We start from the raw sequence: 13,977 nt of genomic DNA, 5'->3' as shown, positions 1-13,977 counted from the left end.
TGTATTCAGAAAATACATATCTTAAAGCAAAGACATTACACCAGTGTCACAGGATCCCTCATCAATATGCACCTTGCTGCTTTAGTATGCAGCAAGGCGTCCAAAATCAAATCATCAACTCTACAGAGGGAACCTGTGGTGTAAGGAAATTTACTGTAGTTAGTATTCTTGGGATACGGCTCTCACAAGAACACACACGACATGCCAAATTTCTCTTTTTCTCTCAGTTTTTTTTTTTTTTTCTTTCAGAAAAGACAAGGACAATTTTCACATTTTCAAGGCAGACTTTTGCTCTATTATGCAGCGGTTCTGATGTATTATATTTTTTTATATTTATATTGATTCTGCCTCCTGTCCTCATTTTGTATTTAAGTGGAGACTTTTTTCCTTAACTGCAGTTAGCTGTGTTTTTTTCTTGCAAAAAGTGGCCATAATTCTTTCATAGCTTTCATTTTGATGTAAGAGATATAAAAGAATTACATGAAAGCGTGTTCAGGGGTATTGGCCACGCCGGACTGAGAAGTCTGCTTGCAGTAAATTGAATGCTACATCAGGTGTTTAGTAACCCATCTGGTCTTGCGGTGTGTTCTGAGTATTCTTAGCACATACAGGCACATGTTGCAGCTACAAGACTGGACTGAGATCTCTTTATTCCTCATTGATCATGTGCAAACACTCTGATTTGAGAGTTTATAGACCATTCTATCAGAAGTCTTTAGCTTGCACATTAATCTGTTATCACGAATGCCTTGTTTTTGTTCAATAAATCATAGTTATCTGAAGAAGTCCGATAAAGGTGTTGTGTTTGAAGGTTGAATTAGCATTTCACGAGATCTTGACATGAAAATTGCACAGGGATATTCTTTACACCGTCGCCATGACTTATGCACTCGCTATTCTGCAGACCGTGAAATCCTGCATTAAAAAATTATTAATAGATCTTTCCGTCCCTGCTCCTGTTCAATCAAACTGTGAATATGAATGTAACCGAGTGCTTAAATCAGGCTTATTCTCGCACAGCTGACCATGAGAATATCTGTAGGAAGATTTAAACTAACACAATGACTGAACAGAACTGAACTGAATGACTTAAGCTGGTGAGGTGCGATCTGTTCTGCATAATTAGAATGACATTCTTGCCTCGACCTGTGTTTGCAGGAGTCAGTTGCATTGAGGAGAGCGGCGACTTGGCCAATATGACTGAGTGCCTGCGGTGGGCTGGCCCTTTGCCTCCTCAGAGCAGAGAGTGCCGGGTGGCTTGCAAGGACGACTGCACACTAACTGCGTGGGCCAAGTTCTCTGAATGCGCTGGATGTGGCAGCTCCCGCAGTCGGAAACGCTCGCTCACAGGTAAAGACCTCCACTCACAGACTGTGAGACGCAGACATCACTCGAGTCAGCCATTTCTGGAATGACTGGATTCCTATAGATAATCTCAATCCACGCAAACGATGTGTTTTTGACTGCTGCACGTTGGTTGCTGTTCATGTTGCTTTACATCCCCATCCACCTCTGCGAGAACCCAGTATGGAAACATAGTCACCTTGTACACTCTTCCATGAGGAAATCAACTGGATTCCTTCATGTTCAAGGCTTGTCGTCACCGCAGCGTATTCATGTGCTGAAAAGCCCCTGTGCTGTGACACATATACCAGAATCCAGCCCAGCCTCTTTTCTCCTTCCGGTTCTGTTACTGTAACTTCCCACTGTCCCTGTAGTGTTATGTCAGGTCTTAAATTAGGTCTCTCACAGCTTGTAATCCCTTATTTCGGTGCAGATGGCGAAATCTGAATTACATGCTGTGGTTGCAGACCAGGCTGGATACTATTTGTCTTCATGAATATTTGATCCGATGCCGGAGGGGTTGTAGTAAACATACCCTGTCTCCTTCTATAATGCTCTTAGAATCCAACACATGAAATCAGCCTCAGCTCAGCGGTGGGTTTTATTTGGAAATAGTGTGTGTTCATGTTCAGAGGGCCGTAATGGTCATAATAGATCAGCATTTCAACTATTTTATGCTAACTTTAACACTTGCTTAACTTTCGCTGTCAGGTAAATTGATGGAAAGGAAACCCACTGTGGGTTTTAAGCTCGAGCATGTAGTTAAGGAAGCTGGCAGCTTAGCCTTCTTAAGTCATGTAAGAATATAGTCTGTGTGAAAGTCATTTTAAATGTCCAGAAAGCTGTTGGATTTCCTGAAAATGGAGAGAAGACAATGAAATCTTAATCAGCTCAAGTAATATGTTTGTGGATTGGCTGAACTCTTATAACGAGATTCATACAAAGAACATCGGGAAGTGCTGTGAATGTTACAGAATAAACACGACAGCCCTATTACTAATGCATGGAAATAAGGTTGCAAATTAGCAAGGTGTTCGTGCTAGACAAAGCACGCAGCACAAGCAATATAATTCTCTAGTTTGCATTGAGTACATTATGACAGACGTTCCCAAGTTTTGCATATATCATTTTTTTAGCTGTCGTAATTTAACAGCCTCCCTCGTATCAAACCACTTATCAACCATAACAACGGTGCACTTACAAACAAAACAAATTGAGGGCTCGGAAGGAGAAGCACAGAAAATGAGCAGTCACTCCTCAGCAATGCGTGACGCTCCAACCTGCAGCCCGTTACCTCACACACACATGCACTGGATTTGTATGCCACACATTTGATGTTGCACCTCTGACTTTTGGGTTCGGATGTTCTCTCTGCCTTTTCTTCTGCTACCCAAAACACAGTGTGAATCGCTTGAACTGGAGGCTGTAAACTGACCTGTTGGCGTGAATGAGTGCGCGCTGTAAGTGTGACTTTCTATCCATATGAGGACGGCGGTGGCGGCTGAGGAGTTCACGCTGTCCCCTTAAAGAATGCAAGAATGTTCTGGATCTGAGTCCACAGGGAGGCTGCTGCCTTTCCGAGGAATTTGCATGTTTATCCCATGTGGGTTTCCTCCTGATGCTCCTGTTCCCTCCCACAGTCTAAAGGGGACATGCAGATGAGGTGAACTGATTATTCTAAATTGCCCATAGGTGTGAATGTATTTCTCTGTATAGGTGAACGTGTCTGCTGTCCAGAATACGCGCCGTCTGTATGCCTCTGGCCTAATGTGTGCTTGGATTCTGTGCAGTAGGTAACATTATGACTTCCCTTCTTTCTTCTTGGCTGGCTGGAAGTGGACAAGGCTTATCAGTTAGCTCAGAGATCCAGGTGTATTTACAGCAGCGCTCATGTGTAGCAGCATTGGAGAGTTAACTTTGGGAGAGAGAGCGAACACCTTTTGGTGAGAACCGTCAAGCTGAATCCCCCCAGATTTGTTTGCATTTGTCTGTAGTCATTACCATTTTCATTTACACACATTTTATGTTAGAGAGCGGCCGCAACCTCAAGACTAGAACAGACCCGATTAATCGTCATTCTTGTAATAGATACATTTCAGCCCCTTCTCCACACTGTGCCGTATAGGCAGTTTAGAGAATAGATTGGTGTTTGCAATGTGATACAGTGGTCAGAGGTGCATTTTGCTTGCTGGGATAGACTCCTAAACCAGTTAATTCAAAACTTGTGACGCCCTAAAGTAAGAGAAGTGTGCACTGGATGTGGAGGCTTCTCAGTCGCCCCCTTTGCATCTTTAAAAGTGCTGCAAATAGCATTTTTAACATCATATATCATCTTTAACTGATACTGATGTGCTGATGTATTTACAATAAATAAATGATAAAGAAGACTGAAAGCCCCTTTCTATCACATATCAGCAAAACACAGAATTAAGATCTAATTTTCACTGCTGGTTTCTGCTGCAATTTTGGTGTCACTCCTCGTAAAGAGCCCTGAAAAAGTGCATAAGGGATGGCAGTCTTCTGCTTTGTTTATATTAATTATACCGATGTCTTAACATTAATAGCGTAATGATTTATTGATGCTTAAATGGTATATATTTACGCTGATGCAGCTGTAATCCAAATCTGTCTCCTGTCAGAATCAAGGCTGACTTGGGAGGGAAAATGTTCAGGAAATGATGCGCAGAAATGTTTTTCCCATTGCTTTGTTGGCAAGTATTGAGTTGTAGCTAATTTCTTTCTCAAGCAGCATGTTGACTGTTGTATGGATGTTCAAACGTTAAGTTCTGTGAATTATTTCTGCCACAGATCAGGGAGCAGAGTTTGTATGTGTGTATCTATAAACGCTTAACTGCAGATAAATGGTTTAGCTCCACTATCCAGCTTTGTTACTCAGCCATTCCAAATTGCTCCGACTCGCTTCTTTGTCAGACTAAGCTTTTAAGTACCTCGTGTGCATCATTTTAGCCTGGCCTTTTGCAGAAATACTGTAGTTCTAATGGTCAATTTGCAGGGAAATAAATAGTCTCTATTTTGTTATTTCTCATTTATTTAATATAATTCTTTAATTGTATTTATTTATGAATGTTGATTGACTAAAGAAATCCACTCAAACCTACAAGAAAGCCGAAAAAAGATTACTAACTAACTAACTGAACGTATCGCACCGAGCTGGAGTGCAGGCAGAGATTTCTGCAGGATTTATTAAGCACCTATCTCACAGTACATGGATTTTACTATCAGGCATTATATTACAGAGGAGGACCACCTTAGAATAGAGAGATTTCTTCTTTTATGACATGACTTTTATGTCAACTGTTCTGACACTGTTGACTTGCATTATGAGCTAATAGACATTGTAATATGTAGGAATTATTATGTAGCAATGTAAAGTCCAATGATAGCATCAGTTACGTTTGCTGTGTTCCCAATATTAGCACACATTACACTGCTTGAAAGCTTGAATTTTGTGTTTCAGTGCTTTTCTGTCAAGGTTGGAACTGTCACACCCATTTTAAGTTTCCTCTGCGTGCCACTTTTCATGTTAACACCTACTGCTCTGCAGCTTACAGCTGCAGTTAGCGGCTTCACACCTGTCAGGAAGTGATAAAAAAAAAAAGATGTCAGAAAACATCTGATGCGCTCAATTTTCAATCCTGAAACAAACACTGAAGAATCAGTTCAGCCTGCGCAGGTATGCATCAACCAATAATTTAACATGACGGTGATATTGTGTCTTGCAAATCTAATTACCAGCTATGAAAACTTAACATTGCATTCCAGACGATATCTTGACGATGATTCTGCGTCAATAGCAATTTGTGTTTTTAATCAATTAAAATGAGTCAGATCAGTGAGAGACCAGGGTGTGGTTGACTCATTCAGTCAAGCGGAGGAAAGGTTCTTGTCGATTTTTCTCTATTAACATCTTTATCAAGCCAATTCATCCATGACCTGGCCTCTCCACAATAAGCTAAAGCTCCTTCACCCACTCACACATTTGCAGATGCTTTCCAGGGCACTTTACTGCACAGTGTTATGGCTGCTAATGGAGCATCAGCTCAACAAATATTACATAGAGATCACTTTGAATTATTAAATTACCGCATGTTTAATTCAAGTGCATAATGCAAAATCAAGTTGGATACTGCAGACTTAAATGCAGATTGTTTGTGGCGCCCGCTGGCCTGTGTGGTCCTATCGGCTGTAATGTAGTTGTCAAAGTGAAGTGTTGTTGCACTGGCGCTCCTCAATCAACCACCAGCAGCGGCGTATAGATTGAACAGATTGTTGGTGAATTGCTGTGCGGTGGCAGTGAGTTCACACTCTGAGAGGAATGTTTGCAATCAGAGCCACTTCAGAAACAGATGGGCTGCTCATTGGGTGCACAGGATGCCGAGGACACCCAGGATCCATGAAACAAATAGGGGTGCACAAGTATAGCAGCATTAGCAAAACTGCAATGCAACTATTTCAACAGACTGTGTGTTTGTGTGTGTTAGATGTGTTTGACTTTCATTTTACAGGACAGAGACAAGGTGTTTACTTTAATTCTGACAATTTTATAGTAATTTGCTTGTTCTTTGGAGGCTGCACATTAAAGCCGCACTTCGGCGTGATGCACAAAGTGTTGACTGGCTCTGTTCTGTTGGGACCAGCAGGATTCGTTTTAACCAAACAAGGAAATAACCACTTACAAAGCAATATTGTATGAACATAAAAACAACAGGTTATGTCTCATTTATTTCCCTGTAAATCAAGATGATGACAGGTTTGAAAGAAAAAATAACACTATTCCTCTAACAAATGCAAAGTTTGATTCTTAAACAATAAAACATCCTTCCTGTATTTATTACACTGAGGGGTTTTGCTGTTAACCTTACTTGGTCTGGTACAACCAGTTTCTTATGGTGGCTAATGTTAGCTAATGTTAACAAACTTCACATTACAGGGTCAGTTTGCTCACCTCTGTCTGTGCTACTGTCACATCATGCTTCAAATATTTCCAATAGACTGATTAAGAGGTCGGCCAATCAACCAAACTGATATCTGGTATATTGACATAATCAGCATCAGCTAATGCAGCAATGCACATTTTCAATTTTCCAATATTTTTCTGTGGTCAAGGGAATAATACATAAGTGTTAAATAAATGATAAGTGGGACCAAATGCAAAGCGGTGCTGCTGGTCGATAATGACATTAATTACTGATTTTTTTCTGTAAGTTATAAATTCTCAGAAACGAGGAGATGCTGCTGTCTGCTGGTAAATGTTGTTTGTTGTTAAGTGCACCAAAACTTTATTTATGGACATTTAATTCAGTACAACATGATGTCTGCATTATGTTATTATGCATTATATCGCCATCCTCCGTTCAAGAGATGCACATAGAATACCCTACAGCATCTCCGTGTGACGTGCAAAGCCCTCTGGCCAGAATGCATTTCTAACACATGGTTAATGTTGTGAAATAGTCACGTGCGGTTTGGTTAGGTTCAGGAAAAATCTCACAGGACACAAACTGCGGCCTCCTGGGTGAAGGTTGTGCATATGACCCATCACTCTACCCTGACCTTCATCCCTCCAAGGACTATTTCACTCTTTGCTTTACATCTCTCTGCTCTGAGCTTCAAATATTGTCCGTGGATTGATTTACATTGGAGTGAAGTGAAAGCCTGGAGGGTTTCATACAGATTCAGAGGAGCATGACAAAACGTTGCTGTTTGACGACCTTGGAAAGAGACTTACATGTCACTGGTTTTATCACAAAAGAAAAACAAGTAAACACAGCGTAACTCAATAGGAGATATGTTTAGTGTTTCCTGCTTGTGGTCCCATTCCATGAGCGCACATTTAAGTTATTTAATGATAACGTCTTTAAAGTAACTGATTCAAGAACATTTTGGGAAAATTTGCAACTTCTCACATTATGGAGCCTCACATTATGGAGATAAATATAGTAGAAATGTTGTGTTGTTAAAAGGTTTGTCAGTTATTATCCGGCTGATAATTGCATTTTATAAAATTTTAATCGATACCAGCCAGTTTGTGGGTCCGCTGCTGATATATGTAATTATATTAATAAGACCAGTGAGTCTACAGCTGTGCTAGCAGCTCTGTGAGGCACAGCAGTGCTTTTGACCTAATGATGGCGCTAAGATGAGTTAACGAATCGCCAAAATGATTACAATTCCTCCTTGGGTTTGGCTTTGTTTCCCTTCAGTTGCTTTTATGATAATGTTTCAGTTCTTCATTCAAACCTAATGTATCTTAAATCCTTACAGGTTAGTGGATCATGTTTGTGACTCCTGCTGATCTAAATACTGTTTGAAAGACATTTCCATCCAATCAATAAAACAGAATTTGAACAATTGTATTGCAAAATTGTGAAATATAAAGATACGTCAAAAGCTTTTATCTGCCACGCTGCAGTCCAGCCAGTTGCATTGGCATGGATTGTCTCTTTCTATTACGCGCTATGAGCTGAATGCAAATCCTGCAGGGGGGCCGGCGCTCATAGCAAATGCGTTATTTGGTTAGCGTTGACATTTACATGAAGAGACATTAACAGCAGTGACTCTTTGATCGTGGTAATATGTTGACAAAAGCAGGATATATATAGCTGTTGAAACAGAACAACACAGCTCTCTTATGTAAGAGTATGATGCGAAGCAGACAATCAATCATGGGAAAGATTTTTGAGTCGCTGGACAGCTTGACAGGATGAATCTGCTACTTGTCCAGAAATCAAAAGTGACAGTGTCTGAGAGGAACACATGCCTTTCAGCTGTTGTGTTACTTTCCTGCACACGCACATCTATTAATACCCATCAGATATAATGGACAGGACTAATTATTTGAAGCCTGAAGTGAACTGCATTGAGAGGTTAGCTCTAATAGTCATAATGGAGGTCTTAATGGAGGTCTTCAGCTTGAGATGAAAAATTCATTTTCACCCTCATTAGACAAAGGAGTTAGAGCTGGAAAGGGAAAATTCACTGATGGAACAGTTGCTGTCTGTCCATGGTGCATCACTCCATCTGTTTTCTGATATTCGCCGATAAATGTTGATGACATGATGATTCTGCTGTCGCTGTAATCATGTTTGAATTCACAGAAACATTTTGGCATCGCGCATGTTGTGTTTTGTGGGGCGTAGGCACGGTACTAAAAAAATAGAAAATAAAAATAAACAACGCGCTCTGTTAACACAGTTACGAGGGGCATTATGGGGAATATATGAAATTATTAAGTGGTATAAAATGAGACGAGGCCGGCTGAAGCAAAGTGGGTTCACTGGAAGAGAATTACAGCGCTTAATCATAAAATAAGTCCTATGCTGAACATCACTGACTAATGATATAACAGTGTGTGGACAGCTGTGCAGCTCGCTGTTGTCTGCTATTTCTCCACTGTTGTCAACCCCTTGAATCAAAAGCTGTCTGTGCAACGTTGATCATTAATAATAAACCGCAGCCACTGTGTGCTGGTGAGGAGTCGTGCTTGAAAAAGGAAGACAGGGAATAAATGCATATCAGGAGAAAAAAGAGGAGGCAGGAAATTTTTAAAGGAACTTGGTGCTCGGCGGACAAACGCAGCTGCAGCAGTTTTTACTCTTTATGGTCTTCATGCTAACAAACAATGTCTGTACTGTCTGCCTAGATATGTGTGTTTGCATACAAATGACATATAAGACCTTTAGCTGCATAAAGCAATCATTGTATTTGTATTGTGCATTCTACTTATGCAGAATGAGATGTTTCTGTTGTGTAGAAAAACAATTAGCCAGGTCTAAACTTCAGTGCATATTTGTGATGTAACACAGACATTATTTGTGCACAATTCCCAAGAGGCTTCAACAAAAGAGAAAAATTAGAGTTTAATATTCTTTCAAATAGCATTAATCATTCCCTGGGGTCATTACAGTGCTTTCTGAACATGCATTACAAAAAAAAAGGTCCTCCTTGCCAATGGTCATGGAGCACTTTGGAGAACTGATTGGCAATTCAATTTGCAATGTTAGTTTCCTCTAAATAACGAAATGAAATAAGGTCAAACTAGCGGGAAGAGCAGAGCGAGATGAACCGGAGAGTAAATGAATCCAACTCTGATATCTTGGCAACAGTATGTGTTGTGTAACCAGACATCTAGAGAGAGCCATTTGTTTGACTATGACTGTGATGAAGCCAGATGTGCAGTGGTAAACATAAACATTCATGCTCAACTGCCTGTTTTAGCAACAAAATGCAAAATTATATATTTGTGATTTACTGGATTTTTTTCTCAGTGCAAATGAAACTTAATTTAAGTGCATCACAGTGAAGGAATATTATCGGTCTAAAACCACATGAAATACATGATTGATTGAAGTTTAGCCATGACCTGCATGGAGCCAACACAGGCTCATAATAGCTTTATTACCAACGACTCCCTAAACGACATATATCACCGTTGGAGAATACCAGCAACAAGCAGGTATGATGGAAACAGACTTTTGTCGTTCCAAACCTTCACTCTAACATCTTTAACATTGTGAGATGGTCGCAGTTTGCTCAGGTTTAGGCACCAAAATTGCTTGGTCATTTTCAGGAAAGATAATGGATTAAAAAATTATGTTACAGTTACATACGTGATGTAACTTAAGTACGTTATGTAACTTAAAATGGGTTGACTTTCAGTTTGGCAGAGAACACAAACAGCGGCCTCCTGGGTGAAAGTCCAGTGTTTGTTCGCTCCGTCCATCCACTCCAGCTCCTCCATATGCAGACTTTCTCGCTCCTTATGTGTAAACCAACTTCCTTCGTTGCTCTCCACATAATGACTACGGCCACTAGAGGCCACTTAGCAGTAAACTTAAATATGAGTTGTAATAACATACTTGGACATGTTCTCTGGTGTGGAGCACAGTCTCCCAGTCAGAGCCAAACAGCCCATATATTCTACTCTTTGCTTCTCTTCAGCCCTGGTAGACTTTCCTCCTTGCAGACATCACTGGACCGGCAGTGAAAGTGATTGTTGGACTGCTGGTGCCTGTATGTGTCCTCTGTCACTGAAAATATCAATTTCTGATCAGTTTGTAACAGTTCTGACCTGCTGACACTGTACAATTACAAATGTATTATAAAACAAATCATAAATAAGTCAACAATAGCTCTTAATAGTGTTATCTATATTTTCATTCAGTTCTTTTTTTTTGGCCAACCCATTTTTCCTGGCTCTTTATCAACTGATGTTTTAATCCAACAATGAAGTATTTATGCATTCAGCAGCTCATACTTTATTCCACCGAGGGGGAAAAAATGCTGCAGTGTTTATCACCCACCCAGTGCACTAACTTTCCATTGTTTTGTCCATCTTCTTCTCAGGTCGCAGCAAAAAGAAGGAACATTGCCTGAATGAGAAGTTGTACCCACTGGAGGAGACAGAGACCTGTCCCTGTGATGAGTTCCTGTCTCAGCCCTATGGGAATTGGTCTGCTTGCATCCTCCCTGACCCTTCAGCTCCGGGTCCCCTGAAGGGCTGGATGAGCCATCGGGAGGTAAAGGAGTGTGGCCAAGGTGTGCGCTACAAAGCTGTGGCCTGCATTGACCAGCAGGGACACCTGGTCGACCCCACACTCTGTACAGACTCAGGTAGTACACAAAACTATTTCACTAGTGCGACATGTTGGCCTTTGACAAGCTTACAAAACTGTAGCCTGATAATGAGACTGAATCAGCATTTTGTTTTTCTTCACTCAGCCCGACTTTGTGTTCATGTTAGTCGTTTCTCGCTGGGAGGGGGGAGTTATTTTATATTGTTTTGCTCTAACCAATCAATAAAAAGTGACATATCCATCCTACATCATTTTCGGCTGACGTAGAAGCTGTAGGAGTTCAAAGAAATGTGTATATTTAAGAGAGTAAGTCAACTTACGACATGTTTTCACTGACCTTATCCACGCTTCTGTCACTTTTTCCATTGATATAGCTTTGCAGTTTGCAATTCTCAATCCCTCTACTAAGATCTGATTGGTTGACTGTTTCCACACAATCAGTGGGCACAACATCAGACAAATCACTGAACAATTCTCAGATGTGGGCTGCGTTTCAGAGGTCTGGAAGTAGACTAACAGTGTTGTGTTGGTTTCAAGGACTTGAACAAAAGTGACAGCACTTCCAAAATGCATTTGTAACGTTAGCTATTTCTAATTCAGTCCCGGCCATGGAGTATCTGCTGGAGACTATTAGATTGTGCTTTTATGTGTCATTTGGATAACCCTTCACATAAAAGCAACAGTACTTGCCAGTATGTAGGCTAGACATTAGTAATCAGAACAATCAGAAATGAAACTGTAATATTAGTGAAACCCTCTTTGTGATGCCAGCTTGTAGGTGGCGGTTATCTGAAATGCTTAGCTGCTGAGTCTTTGTCCTGTTTTTCTTCATATTTCAGTGTGAAAGACAGTTGATTGAATAATGCTAACAAAGTTATCCAGAGACAGCAAGCAAACAAAACATAATACAGTGTGAAAACTCTTCAGCAGTTTCAGTATGCTGTGTTGGCACAGTGTAAGGATGAGACACTCATTAGTCAGATAATTAGCTCTTGGTGTCACGGTGAGCAAGTCCAAGGTCTGGCGGAGCGCAGGCCAATGGCACGTCTGTCTGACATTATTAATGTGATCCTCACTGCAGACGCTGACCAAGTCTGAACCAGGCCTCTCCCTCCTGTCTGCCAATGTTCAATTTCAGGCTACATGGTGGAGGTTTGCCACATCCCTTGCCCCCTAGACTGTAAGCTGAGTGACTGGTCAGCCTGGTCAGCCTGCAGTGCGTCCTGTGGCGGCGGGTTAAAGATCAGGTCCAAGTGGCTCAGGGAGAAAGCTTTCAACGGGGGACGCCCGTGTCCCAGGCTGGATTTGAAAAACCAGGTAAGACGCACACCAGTGCTTGTATGTCAGTAGCGTCCTGTGCAGCACAAGAGGGAAACAAATTGTGGAAGGTAACTGTTATTGTGACAGCATGCTGACATCTGCTATCAGTCTTTAATGTGGAAATGAACTCATCCAGGTGTTTGTGTACAGTTAATGGACAGTTTATTAGAATAATGCATTTTAGTTTTCATATGGAGACACAGTAAACAGAGTTGACCTCATCATCCATCTACATTGTTCCCAAGTCATTTCTTTCCATTTCCAGGAACACATAGTGCCATATATTAATATGCAGTCTATCCATGGTCACCACCATGATATATGTAACAGGGAGGCCATGTTAAATGCAAACAAATGATTTAACACGTAGCAGATAGTGTCCACAGTGCTCCTTGTTTCATACAGACAGACGGCATTCTTGCTGGGAACATTAGTCTGGTGCATGCAGTTGTTTGCATCTTAATTTTTTGCACATCTCCAGTTTGAGTTTGTGACATTTTTTCCTGCCGCCATGGTTGTGTTGCAACCCAATGCCGCCTCATAAATACACAGTGGAGTTGTTGAATTCTGCTCACATTTCAATGACAAGGTTTTTTACCCATCAGCCAATGGGGCTCCTGTGTGACCTGTTCATTTTCTGGTGTCTTCAGTCACACCAAATCATTTGCCTTGCATGGCATGCCCTTTCCTTGACATAAAAACAGGATGCTGTTTAGTAACAAAAAGAAGGGGGGGGGGCAGAGAGGGAAAAGTGGACAGATGGGAGCTTTTGATATTCCATAGTCGGGCTTTATCCATAGCTCGGAATATTTTGTGACAGCACATCTCTCGTGGGGGTCATGGTTTAAAGAGGGGAAGTGTTTTATGAATGCTGCCTGTATGCTTGAATGGGCTTGAAAGGACACTTCAGTTTGTAGAGGTCAGTATGAAAATGAGGCACGGCTGTGTGAAAAATATTCCAGTGTGTTCTAGTGGAGATTTGTGTACAGATGGTTAAGTGCCCACTAACAAGGTCTATATGGCCCCTGTAGTTATGCCCTGTAATAACCCTCAGCACTGAAATTGGAGTTGCTATTGCCAATGCCCTCGCGGATTTATCCTGAGGGCGGACTAGGGCTCATTGTTAACATTATCAAATTGGCCATTTAAAGTGAAGTACATCTGTCTAAAGTGTGGGTGGAAAGATACTATAACCTCTACTCTAGTTCAGTAAGCATTGCTGTTATGTTTAGCAAATCCTGGGTGGTCACAACTCTTGACATGGTCTCAAAAAACCTGCTTTCGCTTGAGCCGCTGCACTTTGCTGTTCAGCCTTCACACATTTGGTCCTTAATGCTTCATTTAGTCTCTGTTAGGGTGCAGCATGAGGATGCTCACGTTCCTAATGGCTACCCTCCTCTCTTTCAAACACTTACTCTCTTATCGCCCACTGTGAACTGCTTTCCAGCCAAAGGGTGGCCTCGCTCCCACCAGCAGATGTTTCCCCTCGAGCCGCGGCGAGAAAGTGACAGAGATAAAATTTACAGTGCGGCAAAACTCATCCTCTCATCACATAGCTGAGTGAGCAAGAAAGATAGGGAGAGAGAGTGCCACCGTGAAAATAACAAGCAAAAATGACCACACTCTGTAGGAGGTGGGCTAGAAAGTAAGCTGTTGCTGCTAATTAGGCAGTTTGTAAGATTTTGGTGGATCGGGTAAATACGATCAAGAGCAAGTT

The 13,977-nt window shown here is 41.3% G+C and overlaps 1 protein-coding gene across 5 annotated transcripts in view; it reads left to right on the top strand.

Annotated features, from left to right (window-relative positions):
* thsd7ba (thrombospondin, type I, domain containing 7Ba) overlaps positions 1-13,977 on the top strand; it is a 171,690-nt gene that overhangs the window by 121,555 nt on the left and 36,158 nt on the right. For all 5 annotated transcript variants that reach the window (XM_076747322.1, XM_076747320.1, XM_076747321.1 and 2 more), the window contains exons 14-16: positions 1,159-1,350; positions 10,711-10,977; positions 12,079-12,257. In XM_076747322.1, the coding sequence (XP_076603437.1) occupies positions 1,159-1,350; positions 10,711-10,977; positions 12,079-12,257 (638 nt within the window). The remainder of the gene's footprint in view (positions 1-1,158; positions 1,351-10,710; positions 10,978-12,078; positions 12,258-13,977) is intronic.

The sequence above is a fragment of the Chaetodon auriga genome, chromosome 13 (genome assembly GCF_051107435.1).
Source record: "Chaetodon auriga isolate fChaAug3 chromosome 13, fChaAug3.hap1, whole genome shotgun sequence".
NCBI classification, from domain to species: domain Eukaryota; kingdom Metazoa; phylum Chordata; class Actinopteri; order Chaetodontiformes; family Chaetodontidae; genus Chaetodon; species Chaetodon auriga.
Note: the sequence above shows the minus strand (reverse complement) of the source record. Positions and strands in the feature narration are given on the sequence as shown.